This window comes from Ambystoma mexicanum, chromosome 5q (genome assembly GCF_040938575.1).
Source record: "Ambystoma mexicanum isolate Mex_15411 chromosome 5q, UKY_AmexF1_1, whole genome shotgun sequence".
Lineage (NCBI taxonomy): Eukaryota > Metazoa > Chordata > Amphibia > Caudata > Ambystomatidae > Ambystoma > Ambystoma mexicanum.
The window spans coordinates 1314189798-1314216432 of NC_090933.1; the positions used below are offsets into that span (position 1 = coordinate 1314189798).

The window sequence follows — 26635 nt, forward strand, 5'->3', positions numbered from 1 at the left end:
CTTACTTGTGTTTTTATATGGCCTGTGCAATTTTACCTGTCGCACTGTTCCGTCTGGCAGGTTGTTCGTAATCAAAAGTGGTTTTTCAGTTGAGGTTGTAGTTTGCCGCCTTGAGGGAACCAGAGATTTTATAAATCCTCCTTCCGATCCTTTAGAGGAGGGCAGTGCGTTTTTAAACTGCACCTTTCTATTTTTCTGTGCAGAAGTCCTAGCAAGTTCCATCTTATTGGGGCGTGGGGAATGTTATGCTCCTCAAAGTCCCAATCGTTGTATGGAGCCTCTGTTGAATGAGCAAATGGGCATGGGACAGTCGTCGATTTATCCTCAGCCGGGGGTCCCAGAGCAGATGAGGCAGTCTTTGTACTGATTTTGTTCTTTCATATTCCTGTCTTTGTTCGGTATGAAATAGCTTTGCCTCTCTTGCCAAGCAAGTTATTTTTTCCCCATAGCCCTTCCCTGAGTTACATCTGCCTCTTGCTGTTTCTTGGCTATGGTCTCCAAAAAAGATGTTATTGCATCAACTTTCGAAATGATTGTATTCATGCCATTTAACACTGGTCGCAGATTTTCCTAATTTATTTCTTTACAGTTTTTTGTTTGATGACACATTTTCATGACTCATTTCAGACACTTCTGATGTAACTGAGAGGGAGGCAAAAACAGCCAAGTCTGGTGTGTTAGATAAATTAATGTCGATTATTAGGCAGAAACCTGTGCAGTTCCCTCTGGGACCACTGCAAAAGGCTTAGGACTACAGGTGTTGGCAGTAAACCCAATTGGTAGCAGTCTGTACCACCCAGATTTACCTGGTAGCTGTGGCTGAGCAGTCAGACTTCTCTCAAGAAGAGTAAGGCAGTATACAGAGTATTCACAATAGGTCAAAAGAACACAGTAGAACAAGCAAACACTGACCAGAGCTTGGTGTAAAAGAGATATAATTATTTATTTAACAACCACATCTAATAAAACACACTGGCACTAACATCAAGCAGTTCAAAAACACGGTCACTAAAAGATATACACTCCCTTCAACGATTATTAGACAAGTCTTCAATAAAGCAACACTTATTTTCAGACAGCGGTGAGCGCTTAGCGAAGATGGCACTCTAATCAATCGGCTTCCAAGGGAGAGAAAGGCAGAGCAAAGATAGGAACAGATCCCAACACTTTCGTACGAACACAATAGGAGAAGAAGGCAGGTTAAAACCGTAAAGTCAAAGTTAACAAGGCCGGACCCACTTTAGGAGGCTCTGGACAAAATGTGTCCACGGTCACATGGTTTAAAAGTGCACAAAAGTCTCGCAAAAAGTTCAGAAAGGAGTTGGATCAACAGAAAGGGACCAGTTAGATGGTCAAGGCAGCCAGCCCAGTCCAGAAGGTTAAGGGATTATTATTACCTTGTAGCAATCTTTAGAAAGGGAGTCCTGGCGGACACGGTACCTTAAAATGGTGAGGATGCTCCAGCGGAGGCAGTGCTTCCTGGAAGTGGGTGCAAGTCGGTGCTTCGTCCAGAGGAACTTGTTGTGGAGGACAGCAGGAGTCTGTTGCACTGCCAGGGAAGAAACCAGCCGCAGAGTTCTCAATTAAAAGGAGCGGTCCTTTTATTTGCGGTGCAAGGGTAAATGGCTATCCGTTGCCGGGGTGCTTGGCACAGGCAATTCGACCACTTGGACGTCTTGGAAGCGAAGAAAAGAAGGTAAACTGGTTGTGCCCACCAGTCAAGGGAAGAAGACTCTCCAGCAGGGAGATCTCCTCTGTCGTTTGGAAGTGGTGAGTCGGTTCAGCAGGGCTCCACCGGTGGTGTCGTCGTAGCAGGTCGGCTCAGCTTCTCCCTCTTCGGATTTTCAGGTCTTGTGGCGACTTCTGAAGTTCCAGTGCCAAAAGCCCTGCTTTTATGCAAGAAACCCCCATTCATTCAGCCTAGCTGTCAATCAAACATGCTAAGTGGTGAGCTGGGAGGCTCACCACTTGGGCCAATCACACAAGAGTGCGACTTGAGTTACCAAGGTAACTCAGTCCAGGGTGCCAAAACCCCCTCCCACACCCCCTGTGGTACCCATACAGAGTGGCACCACTTTGGAGGGCTTCTGTGTAGAAACCCGCCAAAAGTGGAACAAAGGGCTCGACCTTTGGTTTGGAGTTACAGAGGCGAACACAAATGCTATTTTAAAACCGAGTTCTGATACAAAGACCCTACCGGTGAATTAATATTAAATAAATAAACCGGCGGTATCTTTAACATTGCACCAAAAAGTGGTGCATTTAAAATACATGGGAAAATCCCATAGAGAATATTCTTAAGGAATATTACGTGTGGTAACCACTGCCACCAGCCATAAACTCGACGGGGGAGGGCTGCACAGTACCCCCTCGAAAACAGACCCAGGGGCAATCGAATTACCCCTACCAGTACTTCCACAATATGATGGTTTGTACTGGTTCTGTTCACAAATTTGGACTAGTAAAGCCAATGGTGACTTTACATGCCCTGGGAGACAGTAGTCAGTGCCAGGGTATGGAGTCTATGGTTGGGTGTCACTATGACACCCCTGTGTCACTGCACTGAGGGTGCTGTGTAACACACATAGTAAAAACACATGAGACCCTATGGAGTAAAAGACCCCATAGCCCATAAAACACATTAACATTCAAAGGAATACCACAAATCATGTCCAAGAGTGTGAGGAAAAGGATGTCGATGCCTCTGTCAGCTAGGAGGTCGTAGATTTTAATGGCGTGTTTGGACATTGATCTTGTGTTGATTAGATTGCAGTGGATTCTTTTGGTGTCATTTGGTTTATTTTTCTGTTCCTGGTTTTGGTTTGTGGGTGTTCAGTTGGGGTGCTTTTATGTTGCCTCTGAGCAGTAGAGGTTCTGCAAAGGCGGTTTTGTCATTGAATCGGTCTGTGAGATTGATAATTGGGTTGCTGACTTCTATTGTTTCTTCATCTCTTGTCATTTGATGTGGGTATCGAAAGTGCCCATCCGTTCTTGTGATGTAGGGAGTAAGGGGATTGGCGTCATCCCATTCTCTTTTCGGGTCCCCTCTCCTTTTGTTCTGTTGCTTGGGTGTTTATTTTATCCGTGTGGAACTGTTGGTGTCATTGGAGTATCTAGGTTCTTTGGTTGGTACAAGGTACGGTGTAAGTATAAGGATTTTTCTCTTGCAATGTTTGTTCTGTCGATAGTATTATTTTGCGGGGTGTGTTCTGTATTGAAGGCGTCTTCTGCTGGGGCTGTTGAGCTTGTGTATCCATGTTATTTGTACCGTGTTCCTTTTTTTTTTTTTTTTTTTTTGTCTGTGTCCAATTCTGCGTTGGGTAATTTTGGTCTTAGGTGGGAGGAGTTGGTCTGGGTGTTAGGTTTATACGGCCAGTTTCCGATTGTGGTGCCATGTTCCAGGCTAGTGTTGATTTGAATCCTAAATTGTTCCGTCTGGTTGTTTCCGAGGGTGTGTCTTTGTTCGGTCAGTTGGTTCTTGGGTTAATGGGACTTTGTTCTGTCAGTTGGTTCTAGTCCTCTTAAGTTGTTCTGTCTGGATGTTTTCAAGGGTGTGTCTTTGTTCAGTCAGTTGGGTATGATGTTCCTCTTACAATGCGAGGGCTGTCCTTGGGGGTATTGTATGTTAGAAGGTTGGGCGTATGGATTGGAATAAGGGTGCAGGTAACTGGGAGGGGATTATGGTAGTAGTTGCTGGCTTAGGTGCTTGCTGGATGTCCTAGGTGTCAGGTTCCTAGGACTCCGTTGTAGGAGCTACTGATGATACCTAGACGACTGAGGGACAAGAGGTGGAGAGTTTAGAATGTTACAGGTGGTTTACAATGGGATTGTATTCTTGGGTGTGAAGTATCAGAAGTCCGAAGCGATGTAGGTTTCGGCGGGAGCCAAAGATGATTGAAGCAGTAGGTAGGTTTGGTTCCTTAAGGCAGGCAGTGATCAAGATTGAGACAATCTATCGGGGCGGGGGGAGGTTTGGCTTCACAGATGGCAGGGGGTGATCAAGTATCAGGTTGGGTATGTCTGTGTGACAGCAGAGGGGGGGGGGATTAGGCTGAGGGAGGTAGGTGGTAATTAACGCCCAGTTTGACGCCTAGATATCGGGAGGAAGGTTCAAGGCTTTAAGTGGCCGGCAGCAATTAACACCTAGACTGAGAAACCTAGGCAGCAATTGAACATCTAGGCTGGAGTTTCTGGATAGCGGGAGAGGCTCTGGCCTCAGTGTGGCAGGTTTAAGTTATGAGATGGAGGTGGTTACACCTAGAGTTGTCTGTCTCACAGTGCACGTTGATACAGGAGGGAAAATCTGGACCTGAGGGTCTTGTATTAAGGTGGAGAGGCCTAGGTTTCAGAGTGCAGTATATTACAGGAGATCACGCTGAGATTCGAGTCCTGTATAGTGGGAGAGAGGCCTACCTTTCAATATGTAGTTTCAAATGCAGTTTCAATGCAGTCACAAATTTAGGGATCACACTTAGAAGGGTGCTGTATAGTGGGAGAGAGTGCTAGGTTTCAAATGTAGTTTCAGATACAATTCAGATGCAGTGTCAAATGCAGTTTAAAGCAGTTTCAGTGCACTTTCAAATACAGTGGGCACACTTGGAAGGGTCCTGTACAGTGGGAGAGAGGCCTGAGCTTCACAATGCAGTATGGCGTGAGAGGTTTATATGATGGTGTCAGTATTTGTTGTAGATAGAAGAGATTGTTCCTACCTTATCCGTTGATGCTGGTTGAAGGTAGCCTACCTGTCGTGGGTTATGTCAAGGTGCTGTGGCCTGTTGCAATTGCTGGTTTGGTGAGATGACTATGCAGCCACTGTTGTTTGGCTGTAGTAGTGGGTCTATGGATGAGTATTGCGCTTCTGGGTCAGGGCTAGCTAGGCGGAAAGGCGTGTTAGTTACTTTGAGGTGCCTCAGGAAATGGCAGAGCAGTGGTTCGGTTTGGAGTGTGTTGGTGGCAGGCCCCAGGCCTCCCCTGCTGACACCTCCAGCCAGTGTTTGGAACCGCTGCTTCAGGAGCCGCCCTTTGCCTTGAGGCCCTTAGCCGCTGGGCTGCCCGGGCAGAGGGCTGCACTGGGAGGATGTGTTAAAAGGTGGCGAACGACCAATCAGTGTAGGGGGCGGTGGAGGAGGGAAGGGGTCGGGCTGCAAAGCGGGGGAGAGGAGAATGGAGTAGCTGTGCCCGGTGTGCAAATTTACTTTAAAGGCACCAAAGTCACTAAATAAGGGTCACTGGGGCATGCACAGCCTCCCTCTTACCTTCATACACCATACTCCTATGCAGAAAGAGATGCACAACACAACAGCAGCAGCAGCACTGGTGAACTTTGGAGTAGAACCTCCAGCAGGAGATGAGCTGGGTAGCTGCCTAACCTAGCTTTTGATGGCTGTGTCAACACTTTTTATTTATTTTATTTGTTGTGCGCCGAAAGCTCTCAAGCATCGGGGCGCAACAAAGAGACACTAGACATTGAGACGCACATGACTTGAGACAATTATGCAGGATACTTGGTGAAACCAAACAGGAAACCTGCCTAGCTACATTAATGAGGCTGAATTTACTCGAACATGTACGTTTTTAATTGTTTTCGGAATGAAAGGTATTTGGACTCAAGTCTCGGGTTTAAGGAGAGTTTATTCCAAATGGCTGCCGCGGCTGTCGGGGAACGCTTTGCCCAAACCGTTAGATTGCTTGTGTGGTGCAACAGCAATACTGCCCAAGGCTGCTGATCTTAATGCTCGCCCTAGTACTTAACGGTTGATCTTAGCTTTAAGATAGGCTGGTGCTTTTCCTGTGAAGGCATTTGTGGACCAGAGTCAGAGCTTTGAATTGTACTCTTATGTTCCAACTTCAACCAATGCAATTCCCTTCTGGCACTGCTAATGTGTTCAAATTTTGATTTTTTTTGTTTGACTATCCTAACTGCATTATTCTGTATATGTTGATATTTGGGATGCACAGCGTTGCTTGCCCCTAACATGAGCGCATTTCCATAATCCAAGCACGAGTATGGTTGCGCTTGCTATGATGGCGCAATTTTCTTCGCTCAAAAAGAGTTTGATTGCTCTCAGTAGCCTAAGGTGGTAGGAGCAGTTTTTGCTCACGTATTGTGCATGGGCTTCCGCGCTCACGGAGGCTTCCAGCATCATTCCCAATGTTTTTACCTTACCTACTACCTGAATGTGAGGATCTTTCATAAGGAAGGAATCGTATTGAGAGGACAGCCTAGCCCTGGCCTGATGGGACCCGGAAACCATCAACTCAGTTTCAGGCATATCCAGTTTTGATCCATCCAGGATTCGATTACATTGTATAAGGTAGTTACTGTATCACTGTCCTTCACATAGTCCCTGCTTAACTCCACCACCAGCTGAGTATCGTCAGCATAGTTGGTGTAGTAAGCATCGATGTTATCCAGGCGTAGGCACAGGAATCGCAAGTATAGATTGAGGAGCAGCGCTGATAAGCTTGCTCCTTGAATGTGAAAATGTGACACCTAAAAGCACTTTTTATTTCCTGTCTTGTAAGAACGATGTTATCCAGCCGATTGCCTCCTTAGTGCAGTTGGCTACTTTCCCCAGTGCTTGCTTAAGTAACTTGTGATCCAAGAGGTCAAACACTTGCTTTACACCAGAGGCTGCTGATGAACAGGTGCACTTTTCAGTTTAAGAACTAGAGCAAGCAGTGTGGCCTGCACTCTGATGCACACTGTTTATACCCCACATGGGGCTGATGCAGGGATACCCCAGCACTTGTGGTCTCTGCAGGAGCACCAGAGCAAGCAGTGTGACCTGCTTCTGATGCACACTACCACACTGTTTATACCTCACAGGGGCTGATGCAGGGACACCCCAGCAATTGTGATCTCTGCATTAGCACCAGATGAACCAGAGAAAGCAGTATAACTCTGCATGTAATGATGCCTCCATACTTTCCTCTTGCCCCCAAAGGATGCTGAGCAATAGGCAAGCAGTGCCCCAAATATCTGAAACAGCCTGAGGTACAAATTGGGGGATTGCAATTGAATGCTAGCCACATAGCGTATTCGGTTGGTTGCCCCCAAACAGAATTTGCCCAACAACTAAAGTGTTGTCCCTGCATTCTAACCAGTTGCACCGCATCCCCTTACTTCCTCTTTAGGGGACCCCCTCACCTTAAAAGTAAGTTAGGTGCCCACCCCATGCATCTGTGTTCACCCTGCATGACCCAGGATCAAATCCCAGTGGTGCTGACTCAGCATTTAATTCTTCCCGGTTTCATTCCATTGAGTAGCTTTTAAATTGTAAAATAGCATCTGTTATTCCAGCACTTGGAATCCGCCATGAAGCGCTATATGAAATGGGATAGTGATATTATTTATTATATTCCTCGTCTTCTAGATTTGGCTGACAGTCTGAAAGCCCCTGTCGCCCTTCTTAATTCATGCACTCACTGGCAATTATTTCTCGTTGACAGGTGTGCAGCAGCGATAACTGCAGCAGCTCTCACAGCGAAGTACAGCACTACGAGTCGATGGATGGAGGGTGATCAAACATCACTCTGATGTTTGATGGATTGGAGCATCCATTCTACACAGCATCTTTGCTCTGAGCCTGCATCCCTGCTCACATCAGAGGACCTGTAATGAGAACAAACTAATTAATACAAGTGTGCTGAGTTCAAAAAGACATCACCCAAAACTCACACTTGTACAGATATCACAGAATCCTGCTAGGGAAATGATACAGTGTAGTGAGAGCGAGAAAAACCCCAGTCATGGCTCCCATCTGTCCAGGAATCAGATGCTGCAGATTGGGGAGAAACCACATAAGGGTGGTGGGCGTGAAAAATGCTTCACTGTGAGCGATCAGAGGATTCATACTGGGGTGAAACCCTATCAGTGCACAAAGTGCGAGAAAAGCTTCAGTCATAGCTCTTCTCTGTCCAGGCATCAGATGATGCATACGGGACATAAACTATACCAGTGCACGGAGTGCGAGAAAAGCTTCCGTCAGACCCCTTCTCTATCCAGGCATCAAATGCTGCATACTGGGGAGAAACCATACCAGTGCACAGAGTGTGGGAAAAGCTTCACTCAGAGCTCTGCTCTGACCAGGCATCAATTGCTCCATACCGGAGAGAAACCATACCAGTGCACGGAGTGTGGGAAAAGCTTCAGTCATGGCTCTCATCTGTCCAGGCATCAATTGCTCCATACTGGGAATAAACCATACCAGTGCACGGAGTGCGAGAAAAGCTTCACCATGAGATCTCAACTGTTATCACATCAGATGCTGCACAGTGGGGAGAGGCCCTACCAGTGCACGGAGTGTGAGAAAAGCTTCAGTGCAAAATTATCTCTGGCAAGACATCAGATGCTGCATAGCGGGGAGAAACCCTACCAGTGCACGGAGTGTGAGAAAAGCTTCACTCAGAGCTCTAATCTGTTATCACATCAGAGGATCCATACTGGGGTGAAACCATACCAGTGTACCGAGTGCGAGAAAAGTTTCACTTGGAGCTCTAATCTGTTATCACATCAGAGGATCCATACTGGGGTGAAACCATATCAGTGTACGGAGTGCGAGAAAAGCTTCAGTGATAGCTCTAATCTGTCCACGCATCAGAGGCTGCATACCGGGATGAAACCATACCAGTGCACGGAGTGTGAGAAAAGCTTCACTAAGAGCACTAATCTGTTGGGGCATCAGAGGCTGCATACAGGAGAGAAACCGTACCAGTGCACAGAGTGCGAGAAAAGCTTCATTCATAGCTCTGATCTGTTATCACATCAGAGGATCCACACTGGGATAAAACCATACCAGTGCACGGAGTGCGAGAAAAGCTTCACTCACAGGACTAATATGTCAAGGCATCAGATGCTGCACACTGGGGAGAAACCACACCAGTGCAAAGAGTGCAAGAAAAGCTTCACTCAGAGCTCTGATTTGTTATCACATCAGAGGATCCACACTGGGGTGAAACCATACCAGTGCACGGAGTGCAAGAATTGCTTCACTCAGAGCACTTCTCTGTACAGGCATCAGAGGCTGCATACCGGTGTGAAACCATATGAGTGCACGGAGTGCGATAAATGCTTCTCTCAGAAATCTAATCTGTTCAGGCATCAGATGATCCATTCTGTGGGAAAATTGTAACTGTGCACAAAATGCATGCACAGCTTCACTCAGGGCTTTGACCTGTAAAAACATCATATGGTCCACGCTGGCGGGAAACTGAACCATTGCACAAGAAAACTTTGCTCAGAAATCGGCTTTGTGGCGCCATCAGTTGATCCATTCAAGTGAGAAACACAGAGCTCTGCCTGTACAAACATTAGCAGACAAGCCTCAGAGGTGGGATATGGGCCGTCATCGGAGGATCCATTCATGGCAGCAACATACCTACCTTGCAAACACAGAGGTTGCACGTGGCTCATGGGGGAAAGCAGTGAACCTGAAAGATGATGATGCAAATAAAAATCTGGACTGTATGTTCAGCCCGGCCCTGATCTGGATCTTGAGAGCTGCATTGTATTTATTAAACTATGCATGTATGTGTACACTTAATGCATTCATATAGTGCTTAACATGTCATGATAAACCTTCTCTCGTGCTACTAAATTGAGTTGCCAAATACCGCTGATAGTTCATTCTCATTCTGCCTAGAAATAGCAAGTGTGTAATACTCTTCTCCAGTACAGAAAGGCCTACATTATTGTGTATGTGTTTAAAAGTTTTTTTTTTAATATACTAAAATTAGGATAACAAAGTCCAACATCTGTAAAATGATTGTTTCAATTATTTTCTAATTTCATACTTGTATTATTTGTAAAACCCTCTAAGAAGTAAATCATTATTTTATTCTAAGAGTGCTTTTTATCTTTCAGAGATAACGAGAATAACAAGAAATTGATGAGTCATTAATATATGAACAATTCATTAAGTAGCTTCAACTCACTGTCGACAAGATCCATAATTCCTCAATACTCCAGAACAACCTCCAAATGACATCCCTAAGATTTCAGGAAAGTCTGGGCATTTTGAACTTCTGGAAGACACCAGAAGGGTTTTGGGAGGACAAAGTGGGGCTTTTGGTGGCCAAACAACGCACATTAAAAATAGAAACTGAACTTAATTGGGATAGGCTTGCCTTATAGCTGAGCTAACCCAGTGTGCTTGCCTTAAATGGTCTGGAATTGCCGTAATAGGACTAACCTTCAATCCAACATCAACTGACCAATTTCTCAAACTTCTCTGTGCCCGTAAACCATCCGGCTCCCCGCTGGACCCCTGCCCAGACACAACCCTCAAAGAAATATTTGCTTCCACCTGCGCAGGAGAACACGCAAGAACCATCATAAACGAATCCCTCTCCTCAGGAATTTTTCCCGATGTGTTCAAAACTGCTCATGTCAAGCCTCTTCTAAAAAAAAAACTTCACTCGACCCTCTCGAGTCCAAAAACTACTGCCCCATCTCAAACACCAGGTTCCTTGCTAAACTCATTGACTGAAGCGCCTACTGCCAACTGAATGCCTTTGTCGAAGCCAACAATCTCCTAGACCCCGCTCAATCAGGTTTCAGACCCCGACACAGAACCGAAACCACCCTAACCTCATTCTGGGATGACCTCAAAAACACTGCAGATTCTGCAGGATGCGCCGCATTAATACTTCTTGACTTTTCCGCCGCCTTCGACACAATCAACCACTCAATCCTCCTCGATCGCCTCCACTCCCTGGGAATCCATGGAAATGCTCTCAAATGGATAGCATACTTCCTCAACAATAGGAACCAAATAACCCTACTCTCCCCCTATGCTTGCCACGCCCGACCAGTCAATACCGGAGTCCCACAAGGAGCTTGCCTATCAGCCCTCCTTTTCAACCTCCTATATGTCCACCCTCCCACCAATAATCTGATCGCACAATATCCTGTGCTACAACTACGCCGATGACACACAACTAATCCTAAAACTCCTTAATTCAAAACCCATCTGCCAACCCGACCTCGCTGCTTGCCTCCTTGCCATAGATCATTGAATGACCACAGACCACCACTTGCTAAACCACTCCAAAACCGAAATCATGGTATGTGGCAACACCGAACTTCTTCCGCACCCCCTACCCTGGCCTTCCGCTGTGGGCAGTTCCCTGACACCGTCAAACTCAGTAAAAAGCCTGGGATGCACCCTTAACTCTGACCTAACCCTCTTGCTATAAGTCAACAACGTCTCTAAGTCCTGCTAACTACCACCTCAAAACTCTTAGGCACATTTTTCCCAACAGACTCCATGCGGTCCAATCAATTATGTCAAGACTAGACTATGCTAACCCCCTCTACCTCATAGTCCATGCGTACCACCTGGCTAAACTACAAAGAGCGCAGAATTCTGCGTCCAAACTGCAGCTGGCTCTTGGCCCAAGAGATCACATCTCCCCAGCTCTCAAAACCCTGCACTAGCTCCCGGTTGCCCGAAGGGTGACCTTCAAAACCATCTCCCACCGAGCAATGCATAAAACCGGGCCTCAATATCTTCAGGACAAACTAAAACCCTAACATCCACCATGCACTCTAAGATCAAGCTCTGCCGGCCACCTAGTGATACCAAAAACCAACTCAGTCAGGTTAGGTGGATCATCTTTCTCAGCCCTGGCCCCCACTCTGTGGAACTCACTTCCACCCCACATCCGACTCACCAAAGACCTCATGTCTTTCCGCAAATTACTGAAAACATGGCTCTTCCCCTAAAATCGATTCTTAAACTCAAACAGGATAACCACAACAAAGACAATAGCCGAAGGTGGCATATATAAAAAAAAAAAAAATTATAATTTAAAAATAAATTAAAAAAAATAATTAACAATCATGCGTAGAGAACTGAGCGAGAAAAACCAAAAATCAAAACTGCTAATGTAAATTAAAACAGATAAGCTGAATAGAACATGTGAAGTCGATGAAAGGAATGAAGTGGTTGAAAAGAATAAAGTGAACAAAAGGAATAAAGTGGACGAAAGGAATGAAAGGGATGAAAGGTTGGAAGTGGATAAATTAAACGATGTGGACGAGAGGAATGAAATAGATGCAGTGGGTGAAATGGATGCTACGAATGAAACGGATGTAATAGATGCAGCGTCCTTTTGCGAAGAACGGAATGGATAGAGTGGATGAAACGGATAGACTGGATGGAACGGGTAGAGTGGATGAAATGAATTGAAGTGGATGAAACAAACTGAAGTGGACGAAACAAACTGAAGTAGACGAAACAAACTGAAGTGGACGGAACGGATGAAGTGGACGGAACGGATGAAGTGGATGGATCGGATGAAGTGGATGGATCGGATGAAGTGGATGGATCAGATGAAGTTGACGGATCAAATAAGGCAGTCTCCGCCTTGATAAGGCTAGCTTTGCCTTGATGGGGCTAAGCTCAATTTTATAGGGCTGTAACGGTACCTGCCCCCAGACACCATGAACAGACCAACCAGCCCAGGGTATTGGCACCCATGGGGACCTCCAAGGTCCCAAAGGATTCCCTAAGGGATTCCTGGAATCGGTCCTGGCGCCTTTGGCGCCAGGCTCATGCTGCCATCTCAAATAAGGCAGGTTTCAAAGGGAGAGAACCACGTGCAGACCAGTCTGAGGCAGGCTGAAGGGACTACTTTACCAAGGGACCACTTGCTAGGGTGTGGTTGGAGGGACTACTTTACCTGGGAACTACTTCTTGAAGACTATATAAACCATGCCTTCAGTACAGAACACGCTTTGCGTTATTCTGCACTCCTGCAGCGTAACGCTCACCGTGTCTGCAAAGTCCAGGCCTGTCTTCAGCCACACCCGTCCCGTCCTCTCCAGTTACCTGCAAGGAAGAAGGAGAGAGAAGAGAACAGGACAAGAATCTTACCTGATGCTCCATCTCGGTCGCACCGAGTCACCGCTTCTGCAGAGCTGCAAAGGAAAAGACACCAGGTTAGCAGCGCAACGCTAATACTTACCAGAAGGCTGCTCATTCCAGCGATCCATAGAAGCACCATCAACGCTCCATCATCCGATCGCTGCTCTGGAGCTGCCGCATCTGTAGAAATCAAAAAAGACAACAGGTTAGCTGCGCAGTGGGGGAAGGCCTCATTCAGACTTTGAAGGCAGCCCTTCCTCGCGGCCCCGCAAGACTTCACCATGCACTCTCCGCTTTGGATATACCGCACCTGCAGAATACAAAAACAACAGGTTAGGTGCGCAGAGAACCAATACCGTGTGGAAAGATTATTGCAAAATGCTGCCGCTAGACCTACTTTGGAAGCCAGCTACCATTTCCGGAACGGACCCCGCTCCATATTAAGCACCGAGGGGAAACCTGTAAGGAAGAAGCACAGGAGTGAACTTTTGGCAACTTGAACTCTTAAGCAATCCATACCTTGGAATAAAGACTTACCCATTGAGTCACAGTTGTCTGGAACTCTGCAGGATCAGTGAAATAACTAGATCCTTGAACTGCTACGCACCCATGCACACAGTCGCAGAATGGAGAGTCCGCCATTCATAACATACAGGCAACCTGCTTTTGTGATGAAAAGGGTAATCAGAGGGGGACACAAGGAACCACTCAACTCCGGACCATCCAGCTCAGTTTGGCACCCCTGTGGAGACCAGGTGAGCATAACAAGGGCTCAGCGTGCCTTAATAGAGATGAGATTGCCTTAATATGGCTGGGCTTGCCTGGATAGGTCTGGGCTTGCCTTGGTAGGTCTGGGCTTGCCTTGTTAGGGCTTAGCTTGCCTATATATCACTGGATTCACTTTAATAAAGCTGGGCTCACCTTGCTGGAGCCGAGCTTGCCTTAATAGTGCTGAGATTGCCCTGACATGGCTAGGCTTGCCTTGATAGGACTATGACTTGACTCATCGTAATAGGGCAGAGTGTGACTTAATAGGCAGGGCTTGTATTAATACGGCTGAACTTGGTTTGATAGGGCTGGGCTCACCCTGATAGGGCTGGGCTTGCCTTAAAAGAACTGGGCTTGCCTTGTTAGGGCTTAGATTGCCTTTATATCATTTGATTCACAGCTGGGCTCCCCTTGCTGGGGCTGGGCTCGCCTGGATAGTGCTGAGCTTGCCCTGATGTGGCTGGGCTTGCCCTGATCGGGCTAAGCTTGCTGTGATATGACTTCACTCACCATAATAGGGCAGAGCGTGACTTGATGGCACTGGGCTCACCTTCATAGGGCTGGGCTTGCCTTATTGGGTCTGGGCTTGCCTAGATAGAAATGTTCTTTCCTTGATACCGATGGGCATTGCTTATTAGGAATGGGCTTACTTTGAAAGGTCTGGGCTTTACATAGCACAGATGCAGGGATGGGCTTGACTTGATTTCTCTGGGCTTGGATTTGTATGGATTATCTGCCTTGATATGCCTGGACTCACCGTAATAGGGCTGATCTTCCCTTACTATGGCTGAGCTTGCCGTAATATGCCTGAGCTTGCCTTAATAGGGATGGGCTTGCCTTAGCAGTGCTCACCTTGATAAGGTTAGGTTTTGCCTGGATAGTGCTGAGCTTGCCCTGATATGGCTGGGCTTGCCTTGATAGGGCTAAGCTTGCTGTGATATGACTTGACTCCCCATAATAGGGCAGAGCGTGACTTGATAGCGCTGGGCTCGTCTTGATAGGGCTGGGCTTGCCATAATTGGACTGGGCTTGCACTGATAGTGCTTGGCTTGACAGGGCTGGACTTCTTTTAATATGGCTTCCTTTATAGGGCTGCTGATTCTCCCTGCATTGAGGCTCTAGGAATCCCTCCTCCTTCCACTTAAAATGGCTTCCACGTTCAGCAGGGTACTCTGACTGCATGCCACCTTTTCCAAGATGCCTTTAAGAAAAAACTCAAAACTCATCTATTTAAATAAGGGCTTTTGATCAGTCCTCTGTAACCTAACTAACTGGCACAGACTATCTTCAGCGCCAGTATGCCTCTGGCCCACTTTGGACGCGCCTAACAAATAACCCAAATATTCAAGCACAAAGACCAGGCGCAGACATGGGGATAGTGGGGGTGTCTGTGTGGTCTAAGGCTAGGCACAAGGGCATAGTGAATGCAGGCGGACGAATGGGCACAGGTACTTGGCGAGCTATGCTTGCTCGGAATGCTGACTTGGATCCACAATCACAAGCTAATTGGCTTGCATACCTTCCCCAGGTGCTCAATTAAAGGACAGTCAGGACCAGGAGGAACCCAAGAGAGTATCATCATACTTGGTAGCTGAGGTTTCTTCTGACTTCAATGAAGAAAGGGATCTTGAGCGAACTGAAGAGCCTGGACAAGATCATGATTCAGAGACTGGTGTCCATGATGTGTACTCTGGTGTCCAGTCCATGTCTGAAATTCTTGAGATAAGGTCTATGACACCTCCACACCTAGGACAAGATCATGATGCAGAGACTGGTGTGCATGCAGCGTCCTCTGGTGGCCCAGGCAATGTTGGAGATCCTTGAGATGAGGTCTATGATGCCTCCGCACCTAGGAGTAGATCTTGATTCAGAGACTGGTGTCCATGCAGCATCCTCTGGTGTCCAGTTCATGTATGATATCCTTAAAATAAGGTCTATGATGCCTCCACACCTAGGACAAGATCATGATGCAGAGACTGGTGTCTACGCTGCTTCCTCTGGTGGCCCAGTCCATGTCTGAGATCCTTGAGATGAGGTCTATGATGCCTCCGCACCTAGGAGAAGATCATGATGCAGAGACTGGTGTCCATGCAGCATCCTCTTGTGGCCCAGTCTGTGTCTGAGATTCTTGAGATAAGGTCTATGATGCCTCCGCACCTAGGAGAAGATCACGATGCAGAGACTGGTGTCCACGCTGCGTCCTATGGTGCCCCATTCCATGTTGTGAGATCCTTGAGATAATGTCTATGCCACCTCCACACCTAGGACAAGATCATGATGCAGAGACTGGTGTCCACGCTGCTTGCTCTGGTGCCCCATTCCATGTCGTGAGATCCTTGAGATAATGTCTATGCCACCTCCACACCTAGGACAAGATCATGATGCAGAGACTGGTGTCCATGCTGCTTCCTCTGGTGGCGCAGTCAATGTCTGCGATCCTTCAGATAAGGTCTATGATGCCTCCGCACCTAGGAGAAGATCTTGATTCAGAGACTGGTGTCCATGCAGCATCCTCTGGTGTCCATGCAGCATCCTCTGGTGTCCAGTTCATGTATGATATCCTTAAAATAATGTCTATGATGCCTCCACATCTAGGACAAGATCATGATGCAGAGACTGGTGTCTACGCTGCTTCCTCTGGTGGCCCAATCCATTTCTCAGATCCTTTAGATAAGCTCTCTATGATGCCGGGGTTGGTATCGGTGATGGTGTCCACGCTGTGTCCTCTGGTGCCCAGTCCATGTCTGAGATCCTTGAGATGAGGTCTATGACACCTCCACACCTAGGACAAGCTCATGATGCAGAGACTGGTGTCCACGCTGCGTCCTCTGGTGCCCCATTCCATGTTGTGAGATCCTTGAGATAATGTCTATGCCACCTCCACACCTAGGACAAGATCATGATGCAGAGACTGGTGTCCATGCTGCTTCCTCTGGTGGCCCAGTCAATGTCTGAGATCCTTGAGATAAGGTCTATGATGTCTTTACACCTAGGTCAAGATCATAATGCAGAGACTGGTGTTCACACTGCTTTCTCTGGTGGCCCAGTCCATGTCTGAGATCCTTGAGATAATGTCTATGATGCCTCCACACCTAGGACAAGCTCATGATGCAGAGACTGGTGTCCACGCTGCGTCCTCTGGTGCCCCATTCCATGTTGTGAGATCCTTGAGATAATGTCTATGATGCCTCCACACCTAGGACAAGATCATGATGCAGAGATTGGTGTCCACGCTGCATCCTCTGGTGGCCCAGTCCATGTCTGAGATCCTTGAGATAAGCTCTATGATACTGGGGCTGGTGTCCAGGGTGGTGTCTACGCCGAGTCCTCTGGTGGCCCAGTCCATGTCTGAGCTCCTTGAGATAAGGTCTATGATGCCTCCACACCTAGGACAAGAGCATGATGTAGAGAGTGGTGTCCATGCTGCTTCCTCTGGTGGCCCAGTCAATGTCTGAGATCCTCGAGATGAGGTCTATGACACCTCCACACCTAGGACAAGCTCATGATGCAGAGACTGGTGTCCACGCTGCGTCCTCTGGTGCCCCATTCCACGTTGTGAGATCCTTGAGATAATGTCTATGCCACCTCCACACCTAGGACAAGATCATGATGCAGAGACTGGTGTCCACGCTGCGTGCTCTGGTGCCCCATTCCATGTTGTGAGATCCTTGAGATAATGTCTATGCCGCCTCCTCACCTAGGACAAGATCATGATGCAGAGACTGGTGTCCATGCTGCTTCCTCTAGTGGCCCAGTCAATGTCTGAGATCCTTGAGATAAGGTCTATGATGCCTTTACACCTAGGACAAGATCATAATGCAGAGACTGGTGTTCACACTGTTTTCTCTGGTGGCCCAGTCCATGTCTGAGAACCTTGAGATAAGCTCTATGATGCCTCCACACCTAGGACAAGATCATGATGCAGAGATTGGTGTCCACGCTGCACCCTCTAGTGGCCCAGTCAATGTCTGAGATCCTTGAGATAAGGTCTATGATGCCTTTACACCTAGGACAAGATCATAATGCAGAGACTGGTGTTCACACTGCTTTCTCTGGTGGCCCAGTCCATGTCTGAGATCATTGAGATAAGCTCTATGATGCCTCCACACCTAGGACAAGATCATGATGCAGAGATTGGTGTCCACGCTGCATCCTCTGGTGGCCCAGTCCATGTCTGAGATCCTTGATATAAGCTCTATGATGCCTCCACACCTAGGACAAGATCATGATGCAGAGATTGGTGTCCACGCTGCATCCTCTGGTGGCCCAGTCCATGTCTGAGATCCTTGAGATTGGGTCTATGATGCTTCCTCACCTAGGACAAGATCATGATGCAGAGACTGGTGTCCATACAGCGTCCTCTGGTGTCCAGTTCATGTATGATATCCTTAAAATAAGGTCTATGATGCCTCCACACCTAGGACAAGATCATGATGCAGAGAATGGTGTCCACGCTGCTTCCTCTGGTGGCCGAATCCTTGTCTCAGATCCTTGAGATAAGCTCTCTATGATGCCGGGGTTGGTATCGGTGATGGTGTCCACGCTGTGTCCTCTGGTGCCCAGTCCATGTCTGAGATCCTTGAGATGAGGTCTATGACACCTCCACACCTAGGACAAGCTCATGATGCAGAGACTGGTGTCCACGCTGTGTCCTCTGGTGCCCAGTCCATGTCTGAGATCCTTGAGATAAGGTCTACGACACCTCCACACCTAGGACAAGCTCATGATGCAGAGACTGGTGTCCACGCTGCGTCCTCTGGTGCCCCATTCCATGTCGTGAGATCCTTGAGATAATATCTATGCCGCCTCCACACCTAGGACAAGATCATGATGCAGAGACTGGTGTCCATGCTGCTTCCTCTGGTGGCCCAGTCAATGTCTGAGATTCTTGAGATAAGGTCTATTATGCCTTTACACCTAGGTCAAGATCATGATGCAGAGACTGGTGTTCACACTACTTTCTCTGGTGGCCCAGTCCATGTCTGAGATCCTTGAGGTAAGCTCTATGGTACTGGGGCTGGTGTCCGGGGTGGTGTCCACGCCGCGTCCTCTGGTGGTCCAGTCCATGTCTGAGCTCCTTGAGATAAGGTCTATGATGCCTCCACACCTAGGACAAGAGCATGATGCAAAGAGTGGTGTCCATGCTGCTTCCTCTGGTGGCCCAGTCAATGCCTGAGATCCTCGATATGAGGTCTATGACACCGCCACACCTAGGACAAGAGCATGATGCAGAGACTGGTGTCCATGCTGCTTCCTCTAGTGGCCTAGTCCATTTCTGAGCTCCTTGAGATAAGGTAAATAACGGCTCCACACCTAGGACATGATCATGATGCAGAGACTGGTGTCCACGATGTGTACTCTGGTGTCCAGTCCATGTCTGAGATCCTTGAGATTGGGTCTATGATGCTTCCTCACCTAGGACAAGATCATGATGCAGAGACTGGTGTCCATGCAGCATCCTCTTGTGGCCCAGTCCATGTCTGAGATCCTTGAGATAAGGTCTATGATGCCTCCGCACCTAGGAGAAGATCATGATTCAGAGACTGGTGTTGGTGCAGCATCCTCTGGTGTCTACGCTGCTTCCTCTGGTGTCCAGTTCATGTATGATATCCTTAAAATAAGGTCTATGATGCCTCCACACCTAGGACAAGATCATGATGCAGAGACTGGTGTCTACGGTTGCTTCCTCTGGTGGCCCAGTCCATGTCTGAGATCCTTGAGATAAGGTCTATGATGCCTCCACACCTAGGACAAGATCATGATGCAGAGACTGGTGTCTACGCTGCTTCCTCTGGTGGCCGAATCCATGTCTCAGATCCTTGAGATGAGGTCTATGACACCTCCACACCTAGGACAAGCTCATGATGCAGAGACTGGTGTCCACGCTGCGTCCTCTGGTGCCCCATTCCATGTTGTGAGATCCTTGAGATAATATCTATGCCGCCTCCACATCTATGACAAGATCATGATGCAGAGATTGGTGTCCACGCTGCATCCTCGGTGGCCCAGTCCATGTCTGACATCCTTGAGATAAGCTCTATGATACTGGGGGTGGTGTCCACGCCGCTTCCTCTGGTGGCCCAGTCCATGTCTGAGATCATTGAGATAAGGTCTATGACGCCTCCACACCTAGGACAAGAGCGTGATGCAGAGACTGGTGTCCATGCTGCTTCCTCTGGTGGCCCAGTCAATGCCTGAGATCCTTGAGATGAGGTCTATGACACCTCCACACCTAGGACAAGATCATGATGCAGAGACTGGTGTCCACGCTGTTTCCTCTGGTTGCCCAGTCCATGTCTGAGCTCCTTGAGATAAGTTCTATGACGCCTCCACACCTAGGACAAGAGCGTGATGCAGAGACTGGTGTCCATGCTGCTTCCTCGGGTGGCCCAGGCAATGTCTGAGATCCTTGAGATGAGGTTTATGACGCCTCCACGCCTAGGGTGAGATCATGATGCAGAGGCTGGTGTCCACGCAGCGTCCTCTGGTGGCCTAGTCCATGTCTGATCCTTGAGATAAGGTCTATGACGCCTCCACTCCTAGGACAAAATCATGATACATAGACTGGTGTCCATGCTGCATACTCTCGTGGCCCAGGCAATGTCTGAGGTCCTTGAGATAAGGTCTATGACCCCTTCACACTTAGGACAAGATCATGATGCAGAGACTGGTGTTCACACTGCTTTCTCTGGTGGACCAGTCCATGTCTGAGATCCTTGAAAAAAGCTCTATGATGCTGGTGTCCGGGGTGGTGTCCGCGCTGCGTCCTCTGTTCGCCCAGTCCATGTCTGAGCTCCTTCAGATAAAGTCTATGACGCCTCTGTACGGTTCTATGTTCATTCATCGACAGGTTTTTTTAATTGTTTTTTTGCTGAATATTTTTCCCTGAATAAACGCACCGAAATTTGTATTTATTTTGGGGGGATTCTGCCCTAAGCCCCATTCCCCTAATAAAAGTTTGTTTGTTTGTTTATTTATAGGGCGCCAGAAAACCCTTGGGTAGCTGGGCGCACAGAGTAACAAGAATACTTAGAACTTTGTTACAGGTTACAGTGTTATCACATGTTGGTATTATATGTTATATACAGTAAATACATTATATACAATCTTTCCTTTACATATAGGTGCATATTATAAACAGGAGATGCATTATGTACATTTTACATGATAGAGTGGAGAGGTGCGAATAGTATCCCATCGAAAAAAAACCTTTAGAAGAAGAAACGTCATAGGGATCCTGAAGACAAGAAGGTAGAGACTTATCTGAAGAAGAACCTTTGCGGTGCTCATCTCGCCTCACGGAGCCGCCTCTGCAGAACATACACTGCACTGGCGCCCCTGTCAAAAGTCCAGTATCAATTTGACGCTTTTGCATTATGGAACACCAGGCCGGGCCGGTCCAGCACCTCCCTGATCTGGCCTTTAATGGGGTGAGGTCTGTGGCCTTGCTCACTGGGGCTTCTACTGCAAACATGCGTCACATTCATGCACATGACTGGACATCTGATACAAAATGAAGTTTCACTCAAGAATCCCTTCCAAAGGCCAATCCAATTGGGGACCAGCTGGAAAACAGGATGCACTCTTCATTGGAGCCCAAGCGTGCATTTCCCAGATCCCCTCAGGTTTAATTGAGCAGTCCACCCTTAGAGCAGAAGCAGACTCTAAATCCAGAAATATGGAGGGTTGTCCACTGCAATCCGTTTCTGGGGCACGCTACCTTTGCAGTGTTGTTTCTGCTGGATTGCATCATTAGTTGTTTGGGACGCTTCGCGTTGACATGTTTTGCTATGTGCCTGCAACATACCATACTGCTCTGCCCTGTTTTGAAGTGCTGCACTCATCTAGATCTGGTATGTTACACTGTGTTATGTTCTGTTGGGATCAATGTGTTCTTTCCCAAAGCTTAATGCAAGTTAAGTAGAATCTGCCTGTCCTACTGTTTTTTACGTGCATTTGTACGCACTCATTCACCTCTTTTGGGTGGTGACGGGCAACATATGCTGTTGGTTGCCTTTTATACTATCTGGTTAGGTCATGTTATATTATGTTGAGGTTTCATTATAATGTTTTTCTTTAAATGGCTAATATTCAAGCGCCTTTGAAACACCTACGACAGGTTACACTCCCTGAACACAAATAGGAAACAGAAGGTAGGCCTGGAAATCTAATATGGTAACTAGACCCTCGACACCTCTTATAAACTAACATTTGCACGATGTCCTCTATTAACAGGACACAGTAACTGCAGCCCAGGGTGAGAAGGCTACTCAAAGGCGAGATTATGTAAATTAACTCTCATAAGCACCCAGCCTCAGCCTAAGAGGATCCTGCCTCACACACCAATATTACCATTACCTAAACTAACTATTAACTATGCCTCAATTCCGACAAGACAGAACTCCTTCTGGTAGGTTCCTTTGATATTCTAAAAAACCTCGACACACGGTTCAGCCACTTCCCCATTGACTCGATCAAAATCCCAGTCTCTGACTCAGTCAAAACACTCAGAGTCTATCTTAATACAAACCTGTCCATGAATAGACAAGTCCAATTGCCTCCTCTGCAGCTTACCATGCTAAACTCATTAATGCAGATAGGCTTTTTCTCTCCAAAGAAAACTGCAGCAACATAGCAAGAGCCATTACTGGCTCAAGGCTGGACTATTGTAATGTACTCTTCTTAGGGACATCCACAAAAAACATGGAAGGACTTCAAGTCATCCGGAACAATGCGCTCCGCGCAGCTCAAGGCATTTCCAAAAGAGAACAAATTACGGCTGCCAGAAAATCAGCCCACTGGCTCCCAATAAAAGAGAGGATCATATTCAAAACATTCACATTGACCCACAATTGTATACACCTTTACGCACCCGACTACCATTCACAAAGGATCCACCCCGCCTCCTCCACAAGGCCAACTAGAACTCCCTACGCCAACATGCTTTGTGTGCCCATGGTAAAGAGAGCCAGAGCACGGGGCGCCAGCTTCCCCTACCTCGCACATTCACACTGGAATGCCCTACCTCCTACCTTTCGAGGCGAGGGATCTCTAATGTCATTCTGCAAAGCCATGAAAACGACGCTCTTCGTCTGATGCACCCCATAATGATATGATATGGCATTTGTAACGCGCCTATACACAAGTGTTTCAAGGCGCGACGAGGCAGGGAGGGGGAACAAGGGGAAGACAGACAACAATCCTACTAGGCCAGGTGTCAGTCAGATCACGCAAGTGCAGGGATAGGGGGGAGGGAAAAGGGGAAGGGGATGGGGGGAAGTGCAGTACAGGATAAGTAGAATAAAAAAATATATAATAGGGTCAGCTGGTGGCAAGTGCAAGGTAAGTGCAGACAAGTGCTGGGGAGGGGGGGCTGTAGGGATACAGAGACAGTCCCGCAGTGCAGGGGTTGCCAGGGAGGCAGTGCAAGTGGAGAGTGGCTGGGCCAAGGACCGAGGTCGGAGAGAGTGGCCCAGTCACACCAAGTTGTTTCATGAACCATGCAGTCTTAACATTATAGAGCATCTACTTGTTTAGGCTGTGGTATTTTCTGCACATATGGGCAGCTGCGCCTGATGATAGCAGATAAGCCCGTCCTTGCCGGCGGCTGATGATAGCAGATAAGCCCGTCCTTGCCGGCGGCTGATGACAGCAGATAAGCCCTTCCTTGCCGGCGGCTGATGGCAGTCTGGAAGTCTGAGCCAATAACAGGGTCTTTAGACCTGACCCTCTCATTTTGTATTATTTTACCAAGTGCCCCCACTTGATGTTGCATTGTTGCTTTCCGTGTATGTTTCTGTATGTTCATGGGAAAGTTTGTGTCTGAGGTGTGCACCATAGTTGTAGATTGTCATGTGAAAGCCGCATTCTGAGATGAGGTGGGAGATGAAGTGTTGAGTCTCTTGAATTTCCTTGACCGTGGTATTTTCTTTCTGCTTGGCCCTTTGAAGCGCCATTCTAAGTCTTCGGTGGTATGTTTTGGGGCATTTGATGAGGATTGAATCCCATCAACCAGATCCTGGATAACATTGTTTATTTCTGTGGCGGTAATCAGCTTGTATTTCTGTCCACCATATTCAAACATGATAGAGAAGGGGAACCCCCATCTGTAACGGGTCTCCTTCTCCTTGAGCCATTTGGTTAGGGGAGAGCACAGTTGTCGTTTGGCAAGAGTGAGGGACGAGAGATCTTGGAATATTGTAATGTGCGTGGAGCCTAGTAGTATTGCTCCCTTTGCTCTGGCTTTCTCCAAAATCCTAGACTTTTCCGGATAGTTATGAAAGCAAACCAGTATCGAACGTGGACCTCCGTTGGGTCCCCCTGCTCTATGTAGTCTCTCGATCTTGGTGATGTCGATAGAGTCATCGTTGAAGAGGAGCGTGAGCACTCGATGGATGATGTTTTTTATGTTACCTTCAGTTTCGCCTTCGGAATTTCGAAAAAAGCAGAGGTTATTCCGTCTTTCTCGGTTTTCAAAGTCATCCATTTTCAATATCATGTCTGCCTCCCAGGGGTTCAATTTCGGCAAGGCAGAAATTTTCCCAGCTCTTCACCACCTCATCTGTACCTCAGCTCCTGTCACTAGCAGCTCCCTCCTTGCTCTCTTCTTTCCCACCCCTCCTCTGAACCCATTACCACCTTTCTCTTTACCCCACCTCTTGTAACTACCCTCTCCTGTAATGTTAAAATACTTCCCACCCCTTCATTGAACCTATTAACACCTCCTCCCTAACTACAAACTCCAACGATGTTCACTTCTTTTCAACTACTCACTCTACCAACTCCTTCCAGGCCCACCTCTTTCCCACTTCTCCACTACCAGCTCCCTCCATGTTCACCTCTTTCCCATCCCTCCACCGACTGAAAATCCACCAGCTTCTCTTTGCCCCACCTCCTCTGCAGATTTTCTTCCCTCTACCTCCTTTGATCCTGTTTTCATCAAGTCCATCAGCATCTTCTGCTCCTTCATCCTTTCCGCTCTACAACCTTCTCCACTCTCAGCCCTTCACCACCCCCCATGAGCCTTTCATAAACTGATGCTGGCTTGTTCCAACAGAATGCATGTGTGTTATGGTTGCTTTTTGGTGCATGATTGTGTGAGCTCCAAGGGCTTAATTTATTCAGTTGTTTCTAATTCTGGACTATAGATCACTCCTGCTGTGTGGACCGAGCCTAGAGAAGCCCAGGCCAGAATCCTGAATTCTAAGCACTTCTCGCGCATGAGCAGGAAAGTACAAGCTCAATGTTTGCAAGTAGGGGGTATATTCAGACGCCTGCCCTCACAAATGTTCACCAACGAGGCCTAGCACCAAATTGCCTTTTACTTGGTATGCATTAATGGTGTTTGAGCCGTCTTCTACGGACGGGACCTACTTCCAATCTCCTGCAGACATCTCATATAAATGGAGCAATGAGCTCTGCTTGTGTCTTATGTGTTAAAGAGCCACTGGAACCTATGCCACATGGGACAAGCTATTGCTCCTTTTCCATGGGTATTGTGAGGGTGGGAATACTTCCCACTGAACCAACAAGCCTTGCCTCCTGGAGCGGGTGGTGGCATCCGACCACACCATGGTCACCCCTCTTACACCCCAATGGTCGAGCAGGAGACATCTTCACATAAATATAATCCTGTTAGAACAATATGTAAATCGGAAAACACATTGTACTACATCGTTAAAAAATGAATGTCAAGGATGACAAGGGTGAACTAGAATGTGTGTGGAATACGTTTAGGACAGAAGAATACGTGGATAAGCAACTTGCATTAGATGAAAACGATGTGGTGTGATCTTTTCAAACAAAATGGCCCATATGACCTATAGCACCTTGCTTCAAATGTTTCTGCCGTGTGATCGATAGATGGGTGCATATGACCTTTGCCACATGGCTTCAAATGTTTGTCATTTGATCAATAGGCGGGTCCGTAGGACCAATGCCACTTTGCCTCAAATGTTTTCGTCGTTTGATCGATAGGTGGGACCATATGACCAATGCCACCTTGCTTCAAATGTTTCTGTCATTTGATCGATAGGCGGGTCCGTAGGACCAATGCCACCTTGCGTCAAATGTTTTGGTCGTGTGATCGATAGGTGGGTATGCCCTACTGAATGTTCATCGGAGGCAACAGAAGCAAACAACTGTAACAAGGATTCGGTCCAATTGAGGCGAGTCGTAACTTGTACAGGACCTCTCTGACCATGAAAATGCCAATCCTTTAGGTTCATCTGCTAATTACTGACCTGATAGGATCAAGGAAATCTTCTATCACTGCCTGCTCGGTTAGCTACAACTGGATAGTGTTGTAAAGGTTCTCTACAGACTTAAAATTAACAGGTTGACCCGGAGTGAGAAAGGATACCATTTGGTGAATTAGTCACTCCCTAAAGGTTATGATAAATTGAAATACATTTTGGTGTAACTGAGGTCTGCTACTTATTTATTTTATATATTTTAAACCTTACTGATTAGCTTCAAAGATATTCAGGCAGGAATAAGACATTTGTTCACTATTAAGTTCACTTCTGCTATTACAGCCTTAAAATGTGATACCATTTGTATTTCTTGCACTGCTAATGAGAGTAGGGGTGGTTAAGTTTAGTTAGATGTTTACATTAGCAGCTTTCTACATCCTGTCTGCCAAACAGATTGCAGAGACCAATGGGTATATCTGCAACAATTAGCCACTGAGCCCTGCTCTGTTCCAGCATGTGTCGATGTCTCTCTCCAGTCACTTCCACCTCACCTATTAGGCGTCCTGTCATTCCTTCAGCAGTGGTGTGATTTTACAGTTCGGCAGAGGGGGCACCGACACCTGGGAGTTGTCATAGCGTCATCGTCTTCTGGATTTTCAGAGTGCCCACTGTTAATACGTGCCTGAATCATCACAAATCATACTCTAACCATGTTACAATAACATTCGTTCCAGCATAAAACTGGAATAGAGGTACCACCCCATTAATTAAAACAAATGAATCGCCTCTGTTCCAGGAAGC

The 26635-nt window shown here is 47.2% G+C and overlaps 1 protein-coding gene and 1 pseudogene across 2 annotated transcripts in view; one reads left to right on the plus strand and one right to left on the minus strand.

Moving 5' to 3' along the window:
- LOC138498463 (zinc finger protein 271-like) overlaps positions 1–9491 on the plus strand; it is a 77061-nt gene extending 67570 nt beyond the window's left edge. For both annotated transcript variants that reach the window (XM_069622213.1, XM_069622212.1), the window contains exon 2: positions 7453–9491. In XM_069622213.1, coding sequence (XP_069478314.1) covers positions 7716–9134 — 1419 coding nt within the window. In that variant the 5' untranslated portion in view covers positions 7453–7715 and the 3' untranslated portion in view covers positions 9135–9491. The remainder of the gene's footprint in view (positions 1–7452) is intronic.
- Positions 1–26635, minus strand: part of LOC138498400 (zinc finger protein 850-like) — a 272974-nt pseudogene that overhangs the window by 215159 nt on the left and 31180 nt on the right.